General features: G+C 32.4%; 2 protein-coding genes and 3 long non-coding RNA genes across 5 annotated transcripts; 4 read left to right on the forward strand and 1 right to left on the reverse strand.

Annotated features, from left to right (window-relative positions):
- Positions 1–1,264: 1,264 nt before the first annotated feature.
- Positions 1,265–2,151, forward strand: LOC128283455 (uncharacterized). The gene is made up of 2 exons (XR_008273803.1): positions 1,265–1,426; positions 1,771–2,151. It is a non-coding gene; the product is annotated as an uncharacterized LOC128283455 (long non-coding RNA).
- A 690-nt stretch (positions 2,152–2,841) lies between these two features.
- Positions 2,842–3,631, forward strand: LOC128283747 (uncharacterized). Its single transcript, XR_008274155.1, has 2 exons — positions 2,842–2,946; positions 3,215–3,631. It is a non-coding gene; the product is annotated as an uncharacterized LOC128283747 (long non-coding RNA).
- A 299-nt stretch (positions 3,632–3,930) lies between these two features.
- LOC128283746 (uncharacterized) lies at positions 3,931–5,546 on the reverse strand. Its single transcript, XR_008274154.1, has 2 exons — positions 5,305–5,546; positions 3,931–4,584 (listed from the first exon to the last, which is right to left on the reverse strand). It is a non-coding gene; the product is annotated as an uncharacterized LOC128283746 (long non-coding RNA).
- A 3,416-nt stretch (positions 5,547–8,962) lies between these two features.
- Positions 8,963–9,896, forward strand: LOC128284415 (uncharacterized). The gene has a single exon (XM_053022414.1). It carries the CDS (start codon positions 8,989–8,991, stop codon positions 9,805–9,807), a length of 819 nt encoding a protein of 272 aa, XP_052878374.1. The 5' UTR covers positions 8,963–8,988; the 3' UTR covers positions 9,808–9,896.
- Positions 9,897–10,803: 907 nt separating this feature from the next.
- Positions 10,804–14,232, forward strand: LOC108472368 (uncharacterized). The gene is made up of 2 exons (XM_017773850.2): positions 10,804–11,362; positions 13,994–14,232. Exons 1-2 carry the CDS (start codon positions 10,804–10,806, stop codon positions 14,230–14,232), a joined length of 798 nt encoding a protein of 265 aa, XP_017629339.2.
- Positions 14,233–14,685: the final 453 nt, after the last annotated feature.

The following is a 14,685-nucleotide window of genomic DNA, read 5'->3' on the forward strand; positions in this document are numbered from 1 at the left end:
GCGTGGAGAATTGTATTACATTATAAATCATAATAATATATTATTGTACCAGGTAGATAAAAAATGAATACTACGATATAAAGAATAATACATATAAAGCAAAAAATGCAAACAAAGATATATATAGCATGTATTGAAAACGAATAAACAAAGTATATAAACATACGGATTAATATTTAAATGATGCATGACATAAAAAACATAAGCAAATAATGTATGATATACAAATAGAAGAAATATAGTGTTAATTTGCATATAATTATAATAAAATAAACTTAACACATTCATGACGCATACAACATATAGAAGAACTAATAAAAAAATGATTGATTGCTAACAAAATATACATGCAATTAAAAACAAGACATTTCATATCAATAGTGTTTAATATATAATATAATAACATAGTAACGAGAATAATAGAATAATAATTATATAATAATATATTAGTTTGAAAGTATGTAAGAGATTTCATAATATAACAATATTAATTTAAAATGAAATAATATATGTATAGCAAATAAAAAAATGAAATGTGTATATAATGTGAATTAAAAATATGATCTAATAAAATAATTTACATTTTTAAAATAATATATATATAAAATAATATAATTTGTATAATTGGTAATATGTGATATATAATATATAAAAATAATAAGTAATATAAAAATAAAACCTAATAAATGCTATATAATAAAATATAAATATACGTATATGTAAACAATGTATAATAAATAAAAGTTTTATAAATATATAAATGGTATTTTAGTAATAATATAAGTATATTTTTTATAATAAATAAATTATATAAAGAAAATAAAATGAAAAGAAAGGGTTAAAATTGAATTTAAATAAAATTACAAGGCTAATTTGTAAAATAGTAAAAAAATTTGAATTTAATCAAAACATAAATTGAAAGTCGAGGACTCATTGGGTAATTTAAACCCTAATCCCAAAACGATCGTGTTTCAGAGAACCAATTTAAAGGTCGTTTAGGACTAAATCAAAACAAATATAAAAGCCCAGGGCCCAAATTAAAATAAAAATAAATAAAATTAAAAGGATTGAGAATGTAGGGGGGGCCGATTAGAAGATTATCCCAATAATAGAAAACACGCGGATCCTTTTCGGGTAATCGGGTCAACGCGCGGATCCTGAGGTCTTAAAACGTCGTCGTTTTAAGCTTATCAGATTAAGCTAAAACGGTGTCGTTTTATTATGGCTATATAAGCCAAAACTAAGGCTTAAAAATCATTTTGGATATCGTTTTTTAAAAAAAAAAAGATAGAATCCTCTGAAAAGGACTAGGAGCTGGCCATCGGAGTTCCGTGGAACCTCCGTCCACTAGTTCCCACGCGCCTACGCACCGCCGTGCACGGTGGTCGGAGGGCTAAAAACCCTTCCCTTTTCTAGCATGATACAGGTAACTTTCCTTCCTTTTTTTTTTAAAACTCAACAATCTCTGCTTAGAGTGATTTGTATATGCATGCTAAAATAAGAACAAGATACAAATAAATCACCTTTTAGGGACCGTTTGTATTTCTCTGAATGAATGTTAGTATATTTTTCTTATTCTCTTAAAAAATCCGCCCTTATTACATTGGTTTTTCGGGCATTTATAGCCACTATTTATTACAAAAATTGGGAAAGAAATCTTTGATTTCTTTCTATTTCTTGCTCACTGTATCTTTGACCTTGATTCGCTGAGATACTTTTTAGTTTCCTTTTTCTTGCTCTTCATATCTGCTGTGTTTCCTTTTCTTGCAGGTATCCCAATGATCTCGGCGTTAACGGTGGTGCCAAGGCTAGAAGGGAGGCCTGATATTGCGGTGGACGGACGCATTGATGGCGCGTCAGTATGCATTGATGGCCTCGATCTGGGGAGTTGCACCGACGCTCCTCAAGCTTCGAGAACTGCTATGCCCGAGGGAAAGAGCTAGGGTTGAAAACCCTAGCTGATAATTTTAGGTTTTTGGGCCTCTGTTATTCAGGTCCAGTTCAGGTCTGGGCTTCGGGTATATTTGGGCTAAGGTTGTAATTGTAATGAGTCAAGGGTGTAAACGGGTTAAGGGATAGTTTAAAGGGTATTTGGGCTACTGAGTGTAGGTTTTAACTTTTGGGCTGTAAAGGGACTTTTTAACAAATAAACATTTGTTTATTTTAATTTTGGTTTTGGGTTTCAAGGCCCGGTCAAATTTGGGTTATTACATATACATATTAAGCTAATTATAATTGCATTAATAATTTTTTTTGAGAAATTAAGCTACTTTCTTCTTTGTACCAATTTAGTGACACAACTAAAATTAGATATGATTCAATTTGAGAATAAACCAATGATTGGTCATAATATAATGTACATATGTAATGTTGGAAATGGACACCGGACCTATACTTATTCATCATTTCAGGTCGTAAACATTAAAAGTACTACAGTATAGACCACTTCAACAAGACAAAAACAATGCAGTTAAAAATTAAATGTCAGTCCAATTAAATTGATCGATAAATACTTTAATCAAAATAATTAAGAATATGATTTAATTAAATATTTAATAAAAAAATTGTATTCAATTTAATGATACTTTTTTTAGATATAAAATTAATTAATTAAATGCTTCATCAATTAAAAAGTCCAAAAGCAATTAGAATTTGTTTTTAAAATTTTTAAACCAATTGTGCTAACAATTCAGTGGACTAAACAACTTCGGATTCAAAGTTGAATTCCAAAATTTCCATCACTATCAGCACTACAATATTGACCAAAATAAACTGAGATAAAGCACAGGGCTTTTGAGGAAATAATTTATTTACTTAACTGATGATAAAGACATAATGCTTACTTCTAGCTTTGGCCAATAACCAGTCTCAATCATCAAAGCATGCTGAAATTACCAAAATGCACGATATTGAAAGATTAGAGAAAGTAAAGCTGTTGGAAACCAGGTTCGTGAACCCTTCACCCACTCAACTCAGTCTTACCACCAAAATTAGAATATAGTTTATTCATGTTGGTAGCTGCAAGCAACTTATAAGCTCATGCTTTTATTAATTGGTGTGAATTTTTTTCTCTTATTCTCTCGGGTTTTCTTTATATTATTCATCATTTCATATCTTATATATTAAAATCAAGAGAATATAGGATATTCAAGTTTCCTTATTCTTTTCTAAGAACGCTGAAACTAAAGGATATTGGAGTCACTACTTGTGGCAGATAGCTGAACCAGCTTTTAACTACTATATGAACATGAGAAAATGAGCATGAGAAATCAAGGAAACTAAAGGAATGGATAGTTGAGAGACACACCTCAAAAAGGATCTAGAAAAGAGAGTATCTCATCCTCTTATTTTCATTTCGTCTTCTTTTCAGCTCAAATTCATCATCGAAAATGTAAGTAGCTCTCTTTTATTATATCGAAATTATTCATGTAATTCATCTTTACTTTTTATTTTTGGTTCTAATCTTGTTTACTCTATCTCCTTTGGATTACTCTTTTTCTTCTGTGAGTTTTCTCTTCTTTTTCTTTAGTTATTTTTTGAATTTTTTTGTTTTGATTGATGAATAGTTGCGATATTTGGAGTATGTGATGTTATAAACTGATATTTCATGGAAAAAAAATTTAAATTAAAAGATTTACTGTTTGGCTTTGACTTTTGAGTTGACCTTGTAACTATCGAAGTTCAAGTTATCTGTTTAAGTTTGTAGTTATCTTTTTGTTGTGTTTTCCGTTTATGTGATGAGCTACTGTGAAATTTTTAGTGTTTAGAACCTGAGAGAAGTGGAAGAGTAACTAATTGACTTTTAATTGAAATAATTTTTAATACTATCTGGTTCGAAGTTAATATGAACATGAGAAATCAAGGACCAAAAGTCAAGGAAAAAACATTAGAAGATACAATACAAGATCCATTAAGGTTCATGATAACTAGTTTTAGAATCAACTTAGAGAAATTTCCATTGAAATAGAAGAAATAACATACAATTCACCCCTTTTTTAAACTCAGAAACAATAAACTATATTAGAATCCTTACTGAATTTTGATATTTAAGCAAGTGAAAGCATTTGATAATTCCAAAGCCCAGAACCCAAAAGATCACATAAAAGAATTGCATATAGTTCATTTGACTGCATTTATCTTGCTTCCTCAATAAAAATGGAAAAGCAAAGAAATGTTTGATCAGTCCTCTCATAAAAAATTTAACTCCTAACATAGTACTAGATTCATCAAGATGATGATCATGACAGTTTTCCCACAGACGTCCATTTTAACACCAGAAATCAACTATCAAGTAACAATAAATTGAATTCCAACAAAATAACAGAAATAAGGGCATGGGTAGATTAAAGGGTAAAGAGAAAACCAAAATCAAAATTTTACCCAAAAAAATAGAAGAAATGAAGCTTTTGGGAATCACCTGAAAGAAGTATAGTTATAGAATTCAACATCCAAACACATGAAAAGAAGTGAAGCAGAGGAGAAAATGGTTTGTCCCAAACGAAGAGCCAAGCTAGCGCTAATTCCCAATGACCTTGGCACTGGCTCCATCATCTTTCAAGTCAGCTTATCTCTCCGTTTCTTCGTCTTTAAATTCCCAAACAAGAAAGAAGAAAACAAAGTTCCAAAGAAAGTGAAGTGATATCTGAAATTCCGAAAAATTATGCTTGCAAAAAAGGTTCTACCTTTGGGTTTTGTTTCTATAATGAAGAACTTGGAAGAGAGAAAGAAAAAAAGGAAGATAGTGTTTTGTTACCAAATATCTATGGACTCGATTGAATAAAAAATGAACAGATAGGGGAATGGCCTGCTCTCTCTCTCGATGCTTTGTTTTTGTTAATACCATAAAAGAAGAATGCTAAATGTTGCAGCAAGCAACTAGATCAATGATGAAAGATAGAATGCCACTAGATCAATGATGAAAGTAGCTATGATTTAGCGATAGTGTCCGTGGAGAGGTGAAAGAGTTGCTTTGGTTCAAGTCAGGAAAGAATCTGACTAAGAAAGAAAGGCTCTATGTTTCATAGAGATAGAGGCATACTATATAAGAGCAAAACATCAAAGAAAAAAAACAAATTTAGGGTAATAGAAGAGCAAGCACAAATTGAATGATGCAAAACCCAGAAATAAATAGATTTTAAATAAAATATAAAAGAAGAAGAAGAAGATTCTTCAACAGACTGATACAAAATCCAAACAGATGCAAAATCCAAATAGATTCTTCAACAAAAGAAAAAAAAGGAAGAAGATTTGAGTGAGAGAGGTGACAAATTGAATGAAATACAGAGTAAAGCATAAAAAAGTTACCTTGAGCTTTGTTTCAGGAAGGGAACTGGTCCAATTGGATGATGAAGAAGAAGGACGGAAGGAGGAGGAAAGATGAAAAATATCTTACAGAAATAAAAGTAAGACATATTCCCCAAATCCCTTATCATTTTCCCGTGTTTCTGAAAATGTTTTACCAATGTAAGTGATTTTCAAGCAAACAAATACTGGAAAACCAGTAAAACATTTTCCAGAAAATGTTTTCCTAGTAAACAAATAGACCCTAGATTGGAAAGATGAAATAATAAAAGATGATATTTTAATTAAATAAAAAAATATCATCATTTTATATCATCTTTCCTAAACAAAATACATGAAAACCCTAGTTAGAAGAGCCTCAAGATAGACAAGCTTATTTTTCTCAATTAGGTGAGCATTCAAGTCCCGTTTTTAATGATTTTTATGTTCCCGAGATCGTAATAGCTTAATTTAGCTATCTCGGGAATTAATTTGTAAAGTTATCAAAGTACTAGGGTTTTTCCATGAATTAATATGCATGAATTATGAAGTTTTATGGTAGAAATTGAAAAATTGTTGATAGATAAACAACTTCTGTAAAGGGAATTTTGATGAAATTTTGATTTAGGGACTAAATTAAAAAGATGTAAAATTCATGAAAAAATTTTGAATTTTGTGAAAAACATGGGCTGCTAATGTTACATATAAAAATCGGCTAGGCTTGGAATAAGGATTAAATTGCATGAATTTCATTTTCCGAGCCTAGGGACGAAATCAGAATTAAATAAAAGTATAAGGACAAAATGATACTTTTGACTAAGATGTGAATTAGATTTAATTGAGTATGAATTGTATTAAATTAATGATAAATGCATATATGTGAATTTGGTAAGTTAGGTAAGTTTGTATACTTGGTTATAAGAGGTATTATATCATGTATAAGACCTGATTTTGAATGGATTTGAATGTCTTGTATTGGCTTGAGAATATGTTTAAGTGTTTATATAGGTGAAAGACAAATTTGGGTGAGAAATATGTCTTAGAAATGACCTTATTTTGTCAACACGGGCGTATGTCTCAGTTGTGTGTGACACACGACCTAGCACATGGGTGTGTGACTTGGTCGTGTGTGACACACGGCCCCCTGCATCTTTAAGATTTCAAAACAAAATGCACAAAATTGATCACACGGCCTGGCACACGGCGTGTGGCTTGGCTGTGTGACCCTTGCACCTATTTAATGAAAATTATTATGTTCACACGGCCTAGCACACGGGCGAGTGACTTGGCTATGTGACCCAAGATAGAGAGTTACACGGGTACTAACACGGGTTGGGACACGGTTGTGTGCCCTATTTCGAATGTCCACACGGCCTAAGACACGGGCGTGTATGTCCCTTGCACCTAAGAAATTTTTTGAAGTTTCACGAAAAATTATTTGAGTACCCGGTTTAGTCCCAACTTGATTCTAATGCGTGCTTTGAGTCTCGAGGGCTCACATAAGGGACGATATGATTGATTGTTACAAGTTTATGATATAAATGTGAAATGATGTAAAATTGTTTGTATTTTATCTGTAAATCTTGGTAATACTCCGTAATCCTATTCCAGCGACAAATAAGAATTAGAGGTGTTAGAACAACAATCTTCATTAGGGCAAAAAATTGGCTGATAAAACATTAACATAATATGCACGCTTTTGTGAAGGTAAGATTTGTTTCATCATCTTCTCCAAAGCTCCCCAAAATGGAAATTTTTGTTTTAGTCTCTTTAAAAATTAAATTATTTTAACCAATACAATGGTAAAAACGTACTTTTCACCTTTAAAATTTTATAATTCAATTCTAACCTTTCAAAATAAATAATTTATAGGTTAATCCTTCTATAAATTGGAAAATTTTAAACTAATATAATTATAAAATTATATTTTAACTTAATTTTGGTCGCCATAAATTTTTTGGCTTTTTCCTTACCTATAGGTATTCCATAATAAATGGCATCTCTTTCATCTCAACTTTTTGTTCTTACATTTTCCTCTCCTTTTTCACTATATTATTTTTTTCTTGATTCACTATACTAATTTAAGTATTGAAAATCATCTCACAGCACTCGATGCCCCTTAGCTCTCCCATGTATTGCAAGAGTCTTAGAATATTTAAGTCCATCCCACCTCCATCAAAGATCACTCTCCTACCTAATCCATTAGAAACTGCATCAACACTTATCATCTTTACTAGGGAATGAGCAAAATCCATGGCTCAACCGCTTAATGTGTCAATCTTCAGCTTGAACAATATTAAATTTTGTTTTTTCACCATATTATTTTTAAAGTCATATGTTACATAAATCTCTCTGAGCTTCTTGAGAGTTTTTTTGGTGGAGATGAATATAATGTATATTTGCGTTGTTTTGAAATATACTTTGATATTTAAGTTAAGGTATTTTAAAATAATTTTTTTTTTAAAATTATATATTTATAAAGTACAATAATAAATATAGCCCTCAACCTTCATTTTTATTTTTTGTTTTGATGAATTTAGCTTCAAAACATCCTCGTCTTAGTTGCTCAGGCGCACAAATTAGCACTTAATTGTTTTTTATTTTTTTATTTTTAAGTAATAAAGGTAAGCTCAAAATGGGCCAAAACAAAAAACGAGTTACCATGTCTAAGAAATATAATATTACAAAAAGGTCAATTTGTGAATCAAAATTAATTTGATTTGGTTATTCAAAATAATTAAAATTATCATCAATACAAAATGTTATATATATATATTTCTATGCGTTTTAAGTTTTATGTTAACTTAGCACGAAATTAATTCAATTCTTTGATTATTTTAATTAAATTGAGATTTAATTATACGAAAATGATTGTATCATCTAAAATATATAAAATCTTATATTTTGGTCATTATAAAATGTTGTGTATCTTTATAGACAATTTTTTTACTTGTGATTTTCAATTTGAATATTTATTTAATGATTATAGTAAGGGTAGAGTGAATAAAACTTGATTAATTCGACTGAGTTAATGAAAATATATTTGATCAGCTTGTTGTTAGTTTCCAGAATCGAATAGCAAACAGGAAGAGACATGTCTATGAACAATGAGTTTGAAAATGTTGATGCTGGTTGTGGGTCAGGAGATGAACACATCATGTCGAGATGCAAAACCAGCTAAAGGACTCGTATTGGCTAAAAAACCAGTAATAATAATAAAGAATTAATTTCATTCACATATATACATGTGTTGCTGCATAAAAAAAAAAAATTTGTTAGAAGCAACCGGATCTTGCCTCCTTGCAGAACCTACTCGACAATACAGCAATAACAAGAAGAAGACGAGATAAGTTAAAAGCAAATGATTCATTAATACAAGGCATTGAATGTAGTACCGCCGTGCGCATTATTATATGACATTTGTATATATGGATATTATGGCATTGAAAACTAGTCGTGTTTGTTGCTACCGAAGGGTGATGAGTTGTTGTGATTGTGGAGAGGAGACACAGCAGAACATTTTGGCGATAGTTGTGGGGATCGAGATCCAGTTAGTTCATGTTGCTTGCTTCCAATCGATATTTAAAATGATTGAGATTCCTCATGTCTGCCCTCAACATGTAATATATATGTTGAGCAGATGGTAAGGGGCTACAGCAAATAGCTAAGCAGAGTTGAAAACACAAATCGCTTTTGCAAAACAAGAAAATGGCAGCCTCTTACCATGCTCGATCAAACAGCTTGCCCTCAAGGCAACACCCAATCGCTTCACAAATCGACGTCAACTTGAACCGATTGAGGACATCCCAATCAGCCTCTACATCATCATCGATAGGCCACAATCTAAATGGTCTTCAGGATTTGCATGAATGTGTTGATGTATTGCTTCAATTTCCCCTCACTCAAAGGGAAATGGTTGAAGAGCTCTTGGATGGATCTCTCATGCTCTTGGATGTATGTACCACTGCTAAGGATGCCTTGTTGCAGACAAAGGAATGCACACAAGAGCTTCAATCAATTTTGCGCAGAAGACGTGGAGCCGAAGGGCTTGCTAATGAGTTTAGGAAATACTTAACATCTAGGAAAGCCATGAAAAAGGCAATCTGCAAGGCCTTAAAGAACTTGAAGCATATACAGAATAAACTCAGTACTCCTGGCGAGAATGGAGCTGTGATTAGCATCTTAAGAGATGTAGAAGCAGTTACCATCAGCGTGCTAGAATCCGTATTGTCCTTTATTTCAGGGTCAGAGGCAGAATCAAAATCGAGCCGTTGGTCGCTGGTTTCGAAGCTAATGCACCGGAAGAAAGTAATGTGCGAGGAAGAACAGAAAGCAAATGAAATTCTGAGTGTTGAAGCTGCAGTGCGTTCCTGCATCAAATCCGAAAACATGAAGCATGTCGAGAACGTACAAAAGGAGCTTCAAAGCTCAGAGTTGAGCATCCAAGATCTTGAAGAAGGCCTTGAAACCCTCTCCAGGCGTATGATCAAAACTAGAGTTACTGTTCTTAATATCATCAGCCGTTAAATATTGGCATTGCAGTTGTACATATACTGTAATTTTACAGAGATTATACAATAGATAAGAAATACAAAGATTATACAAAGATTATACAATCTTCATTCTCAAAATTCTACCTCTTGTTAAATCATTTAGTTATATTTCCAAAATGGTTGCAGGAATTTTTTACTTCAAAACAAGAAAAAACTTGGAAAAATATTTTTATCCAGCACATGCTAATATCCAAAATTTACACCCGAATCCGAGTAACTTAGACCTACCTTTAGTTTTGCCAAGTTGAATTATAGAGCCTCATCATCATCTTGGAATATGTCATGAAATATTTCTATGAATATGTGAGCTGCCAGGATTCCTCTTGTCCCACTGAAGACAATGGAAGACTTGCTAAAAATAAAAAATTCGATGCCCATCAATTTATCACAAGGAAAATGGCAATGAAAAGATGATAATTTGATATTATGTCAATCATAAAATTTTCTTATGTTAGGGTGAAAGGAAGCAAGGATCATAAGTGGATCTTGTTCAACTTCAAACCCTTCTTTACTTGGTTATCAAATTGCATGAAAAATAATGGTAAGTGCTAACACACACGTAGAAATAATGGATTGGTTGTCTGTTTTTCCTTAATATATTTGAAAAATGTCACCAACTCCCGTGCATTGGCAACTAGGATGGTTTCAACGTGTGCAAAGAAATGGCAAGGATATATATATATATATATATATATATATATATATATATATATATATATATTGAAGTGCTTGGATAGTGAGCTGGAGAGATGGTAGAGGGGAGACATTGCATGAACATTGCTGTCACCCTTTGATCGAGATCTTAATCATGTTAACATTAGCAGATAGAAGAAGCATTTGAGATTCCCTTTGTCTCCATGGATTGATATGCATATACATATATATCTTGGGAGCAGATGCCTAGTATTTTAGTGAAAATTGCAAGAAACATTGATTCAACAAATGGACTTCTTTGCTCAGAAGAAAAACAATGGCAGCCACTCGATCCAACAGTTTCCCCCGCTCATCTAGACAACACCCACTAGCAACAGAAGTTAATGAGCATTTGAATAGATTGAGGTCTTCTAAAGAGGCATCTACTTCATCAACATTAATAAGCCATAAACTAAATGGCTTTCAAGATTTGTATGATTGTGTTGTTAAGTTTCTTCAGCTGCCTCTGTCCCACCATGCTTTAGCCCATGAATGTGCTGATGAGTTGTTGGATGGTTCTCTTAGACTCCTCGACCTTTGCAGCACTGCTAAAGATATTGTGCTGCAAACAAAAGAAAGCACAAATGAACTTCAATCGGCTTTGCGTCGAAGGAAAATCGGTGAATCCGAGATTGTAAGTGAAGTGAGGAAATACATAAGCTCCAGGAAAGTTTCCAAAAAGACTATCCACAAGGCATTGGGAAACTTGAAGGTCATACAAAGGAAAAACACAGTCTCACCTTTAGAAACTGTTAGCATGCTGAAGGAGATCGAAGCAGTGACATGTTCTATGTTTGAGGATTTGTTATCTCTCATCTCCGGACCAAAGCCTGGAAGTTGGTTATCAGTTTCGAAACTATTGCATCAAAGAAGAATAGTGTAACATCCCGAAATAGGGCCTAAACGGAACAGTGGTTGCGAAACCACAAATCCGAGGTAGAAAAATTTGTTTTATTATTATTTTGAGGTTCATGATATGATTGCATGATTGTGTGAAAATTTCGTGATGAAATTCTATACATAAAGTGCTTAAGTTGAGATTAGGGACTAAATCGAATAATTTGCAAACTTGCATTCTAGAAGTTTTTAGTATGAAATTGCTTTGGAATATTAATTAGGAGGGTTTAAATAAAAATTTGACCAATTTCTAAGTTCATGGACAAAATAGGACATGGATGGAATTTTTGAAAGTTTAATAAGGAAAGGCATTTTGGTCATTTGGATATTAAATGAAATAAAAAGGGAAAAATAACACAAAATTCATCATCTTCTTCATTAGCATGAAATTTCAAGGGCTCTCCATAGTTAGGGTTTGTTTCAAGCTTTCAAGCTCCATAGTAAGTGATTCCAAGCCCCGTTTTTAATGTTCTTTACGTTTTCGGAGTCCCGGTAGCTCGATAAAGCTTATGCTAGCAATAATTTAAGTTAGGGTTCATATTTGGAAAAATACCCATAGGTGAAAAGTGTTTATTTTGATGTTTCATGATATAATATGAGGTTTTAAATTATGTTAGACAACTTGTGCTACTCGGTTTTAAGTGAAAACGAGTAAAAGGGCTTAATCGGTAAAAATACCTAATAGTCATAAGTACATGTTAGAGTGTGAATTTGATGTTGTCATAGAAGCGAAAAATGATCAACATGTCATAAAACATAAGAAAATAGGATGAAGTTTAAATTACGAGCCTTGGGGAAAAAGTGCAAATATGTGAAAGTTTAGGGGCAAAAATGTAATTTTTCCAAAGTTTGGGTCAAGGACTGCTTTGATAAATGTGAATATTAAATAAGTTAAATTTGCTATTATAGATCAAGAAGAGCGAAATTCGGGAGTAGATCGGGGAAAAGAAAAAGTAAAGGACTAAATTGTAAAGTTTAGTCACATTTTGTATCGAGATAAGTTTACAGTAAATAAATGCAATATTCTTTTATTTTACATTATTATTATCAATTTCCAGCATTTATATACTTATTTTCTTTGAATATTTAAAGTCAAATTAAAGGCGTAAGTGAGAGAAAAAGCATTAGGAAGCCCCGTTTGAACCTTAAGAATGTTAGGATATTGGGGTTGACAGACAGATGAGACAGAGACGAGATGAAATGAGCCATGTAAGTCCATATCAGATATATGGCTTTGGAGACAGGAATGAGCCATGTAAGCCCATATTAGATATATATATATATATATATATGGCATTGGAGACAGAATAATTCATGTAAGTCCATGTCGAAGACATGGCATTAGCGAGATATTGATGACGAGAACGACCCTAGTATCCTTAGTATTCCGAGTGGTTCAACGGGTCATTGTACACATTAAATTACAGTGAATTATCAGCAAAAGGGAAGGTAGATTATATTTATGAATAGTGAAAGGTCAGGTAAGAAAGAAGGTAAGTGAGTAAAGAAGAAGGTAGAAAATGAGAAGTAAAGAAAGTTTATGAGGCTAGGTGACATTATGAATAATTATTTATTATGTTGAATGTTGTAATTTATTTGCTTGTAAGCTTACTAAGCCTAGTGCTTACTCTCTTTATTTTCTTTTTTTTTTTATAGTTTTTATCAAGCCACTCAGGGATCGAAGGAAACGTCGGAGACCCGATCACACTATCGAAGAAATCACATTGGTATAATTAGACGTTTCGTTTTGTGTATGGTATGTATAGGAACTTGGTTTCTTTTGATATGATATGATCAATGAATGATGTGTAAATACTTGCTAGTGATTAGCTAATAGAGTGGCTGATGATATACATGTTTAATAGTATGTATGATTAAGTAGTAACTATCACATGAAAACTAAGAAAAATGTGAAAGTAACTTAAAAATAGATTCAAGTATTAGAAATAATGGGATTTTAAAAATCACAAGAAATTATAGAGACATGGGTTGATGGCGAATAATATATTAAATTAAAGCTCGTTGTGTCTATTTTCATATGGAATAAGCAAAACGGGTAAAGGTTTTGTATTTTATAGGGTATCTGAGTTTTCGTGAAATAGGGCCAGAGCGATTTCTAGATCCCCTATTCCAACTTTATAAATTCACCATAAATTTTAAAAAAAAAATTAGGTGGTGTACTTTATATGTTTAGAATCCTTATTGAATCTAGTTTTAATAGAAACAAACAGTACAGGCATATGATTTTTTTACAGAGAGAAAAGTGGTTCGTAGTAAGTAGAGGCCAGTGCAGTCGAATTATGAAACAGGGGTAACTTTAACTAATAAACTGTACTAATTGGCTAAGTCAAAAATTCTAGAAAAAGATTAGTAGATAGATATATGAGTATAGTTTCAGGAAAAATTTACGGATCTTAATTTTGAGTTTTTAAACTCGAGAAATGGATTTTTAAGCAACCATGACGCAGAAAAATAGTTTATTCCGAAAATTAAAATAAGTGGTTTAGAGTTGTTTAAAAGGTAAGATAAGTTTAGTAACACCTCAAGCTTGACTCCGGTGACGGTTTCAGGCGTGGGGGTGTTACAAATAGGGTGCGAAGATGCTGCAAGAAACGTGAATGAATTCGAAAAGGTTGATGTTGCTTTGAAATCCTTCGGAACAACCAAATCTGATATCATAAATCTTGAGATGCAAAACCAGCTAAAAGGCTTGGAGCTGTTTATTCAAGATCTTGAAGATGGACTTGAATGCCTCTTCAGGTGTATGATCAAAGCAAGAGTCTCGCTTCTTAACATCCTTACCCTGTAAAAAACCTATCGAAACCATTTTTTGAAAATGGGAATCGACTTTGTTTGAAAGTGAAAATTAGAACGGGAGTCGCCACCGATCTTTATTAGGTGTGATCGGATCACCCTTGCTTTAATAAAACGTTTTAGTTTATTAAAACGATGTTTTTGGTCTACGAAACTCGAGAGAATGGATTCGGGAGTCTGTTACGTGTGAGGAAGGATTAGCACCCTCGACACGCCCAAAAATTGGTACCAAATTGATTAGTTAGTGTCTTAATGTTGAAAGTTGAAAATCAGGAATGGATTTAAAATACGATCCTTCTTTACTAACGTCGATTTAAAAAACACTTGAATTAGCTCAAAATGATTGTTAAAGATTTCCTTATCTCGAGATATCGGAGTATCACATCCCGTAAGTTAGGACACAATACCATGAATCCCCGAGCACAAGGTCGTCTTTAACTTTAATTGG

This window comes from Gossypium arboreum, chromosome 11 (genome assembly GCF_025698485.1).
Source record: "Gossypium arboreum isolate Shixiya-1 chromosome 11, ASM2569848v2, whole genome shotgun sequence".
In the NCBI taxonomy this organism is placed as follows: domain Eukaryota; kingdom Viridiplantae; phylum Streptophyta; class Magnoliopsida; order Malvales; family Malvaceae; genus Gossypium; species Gossypium arboreum.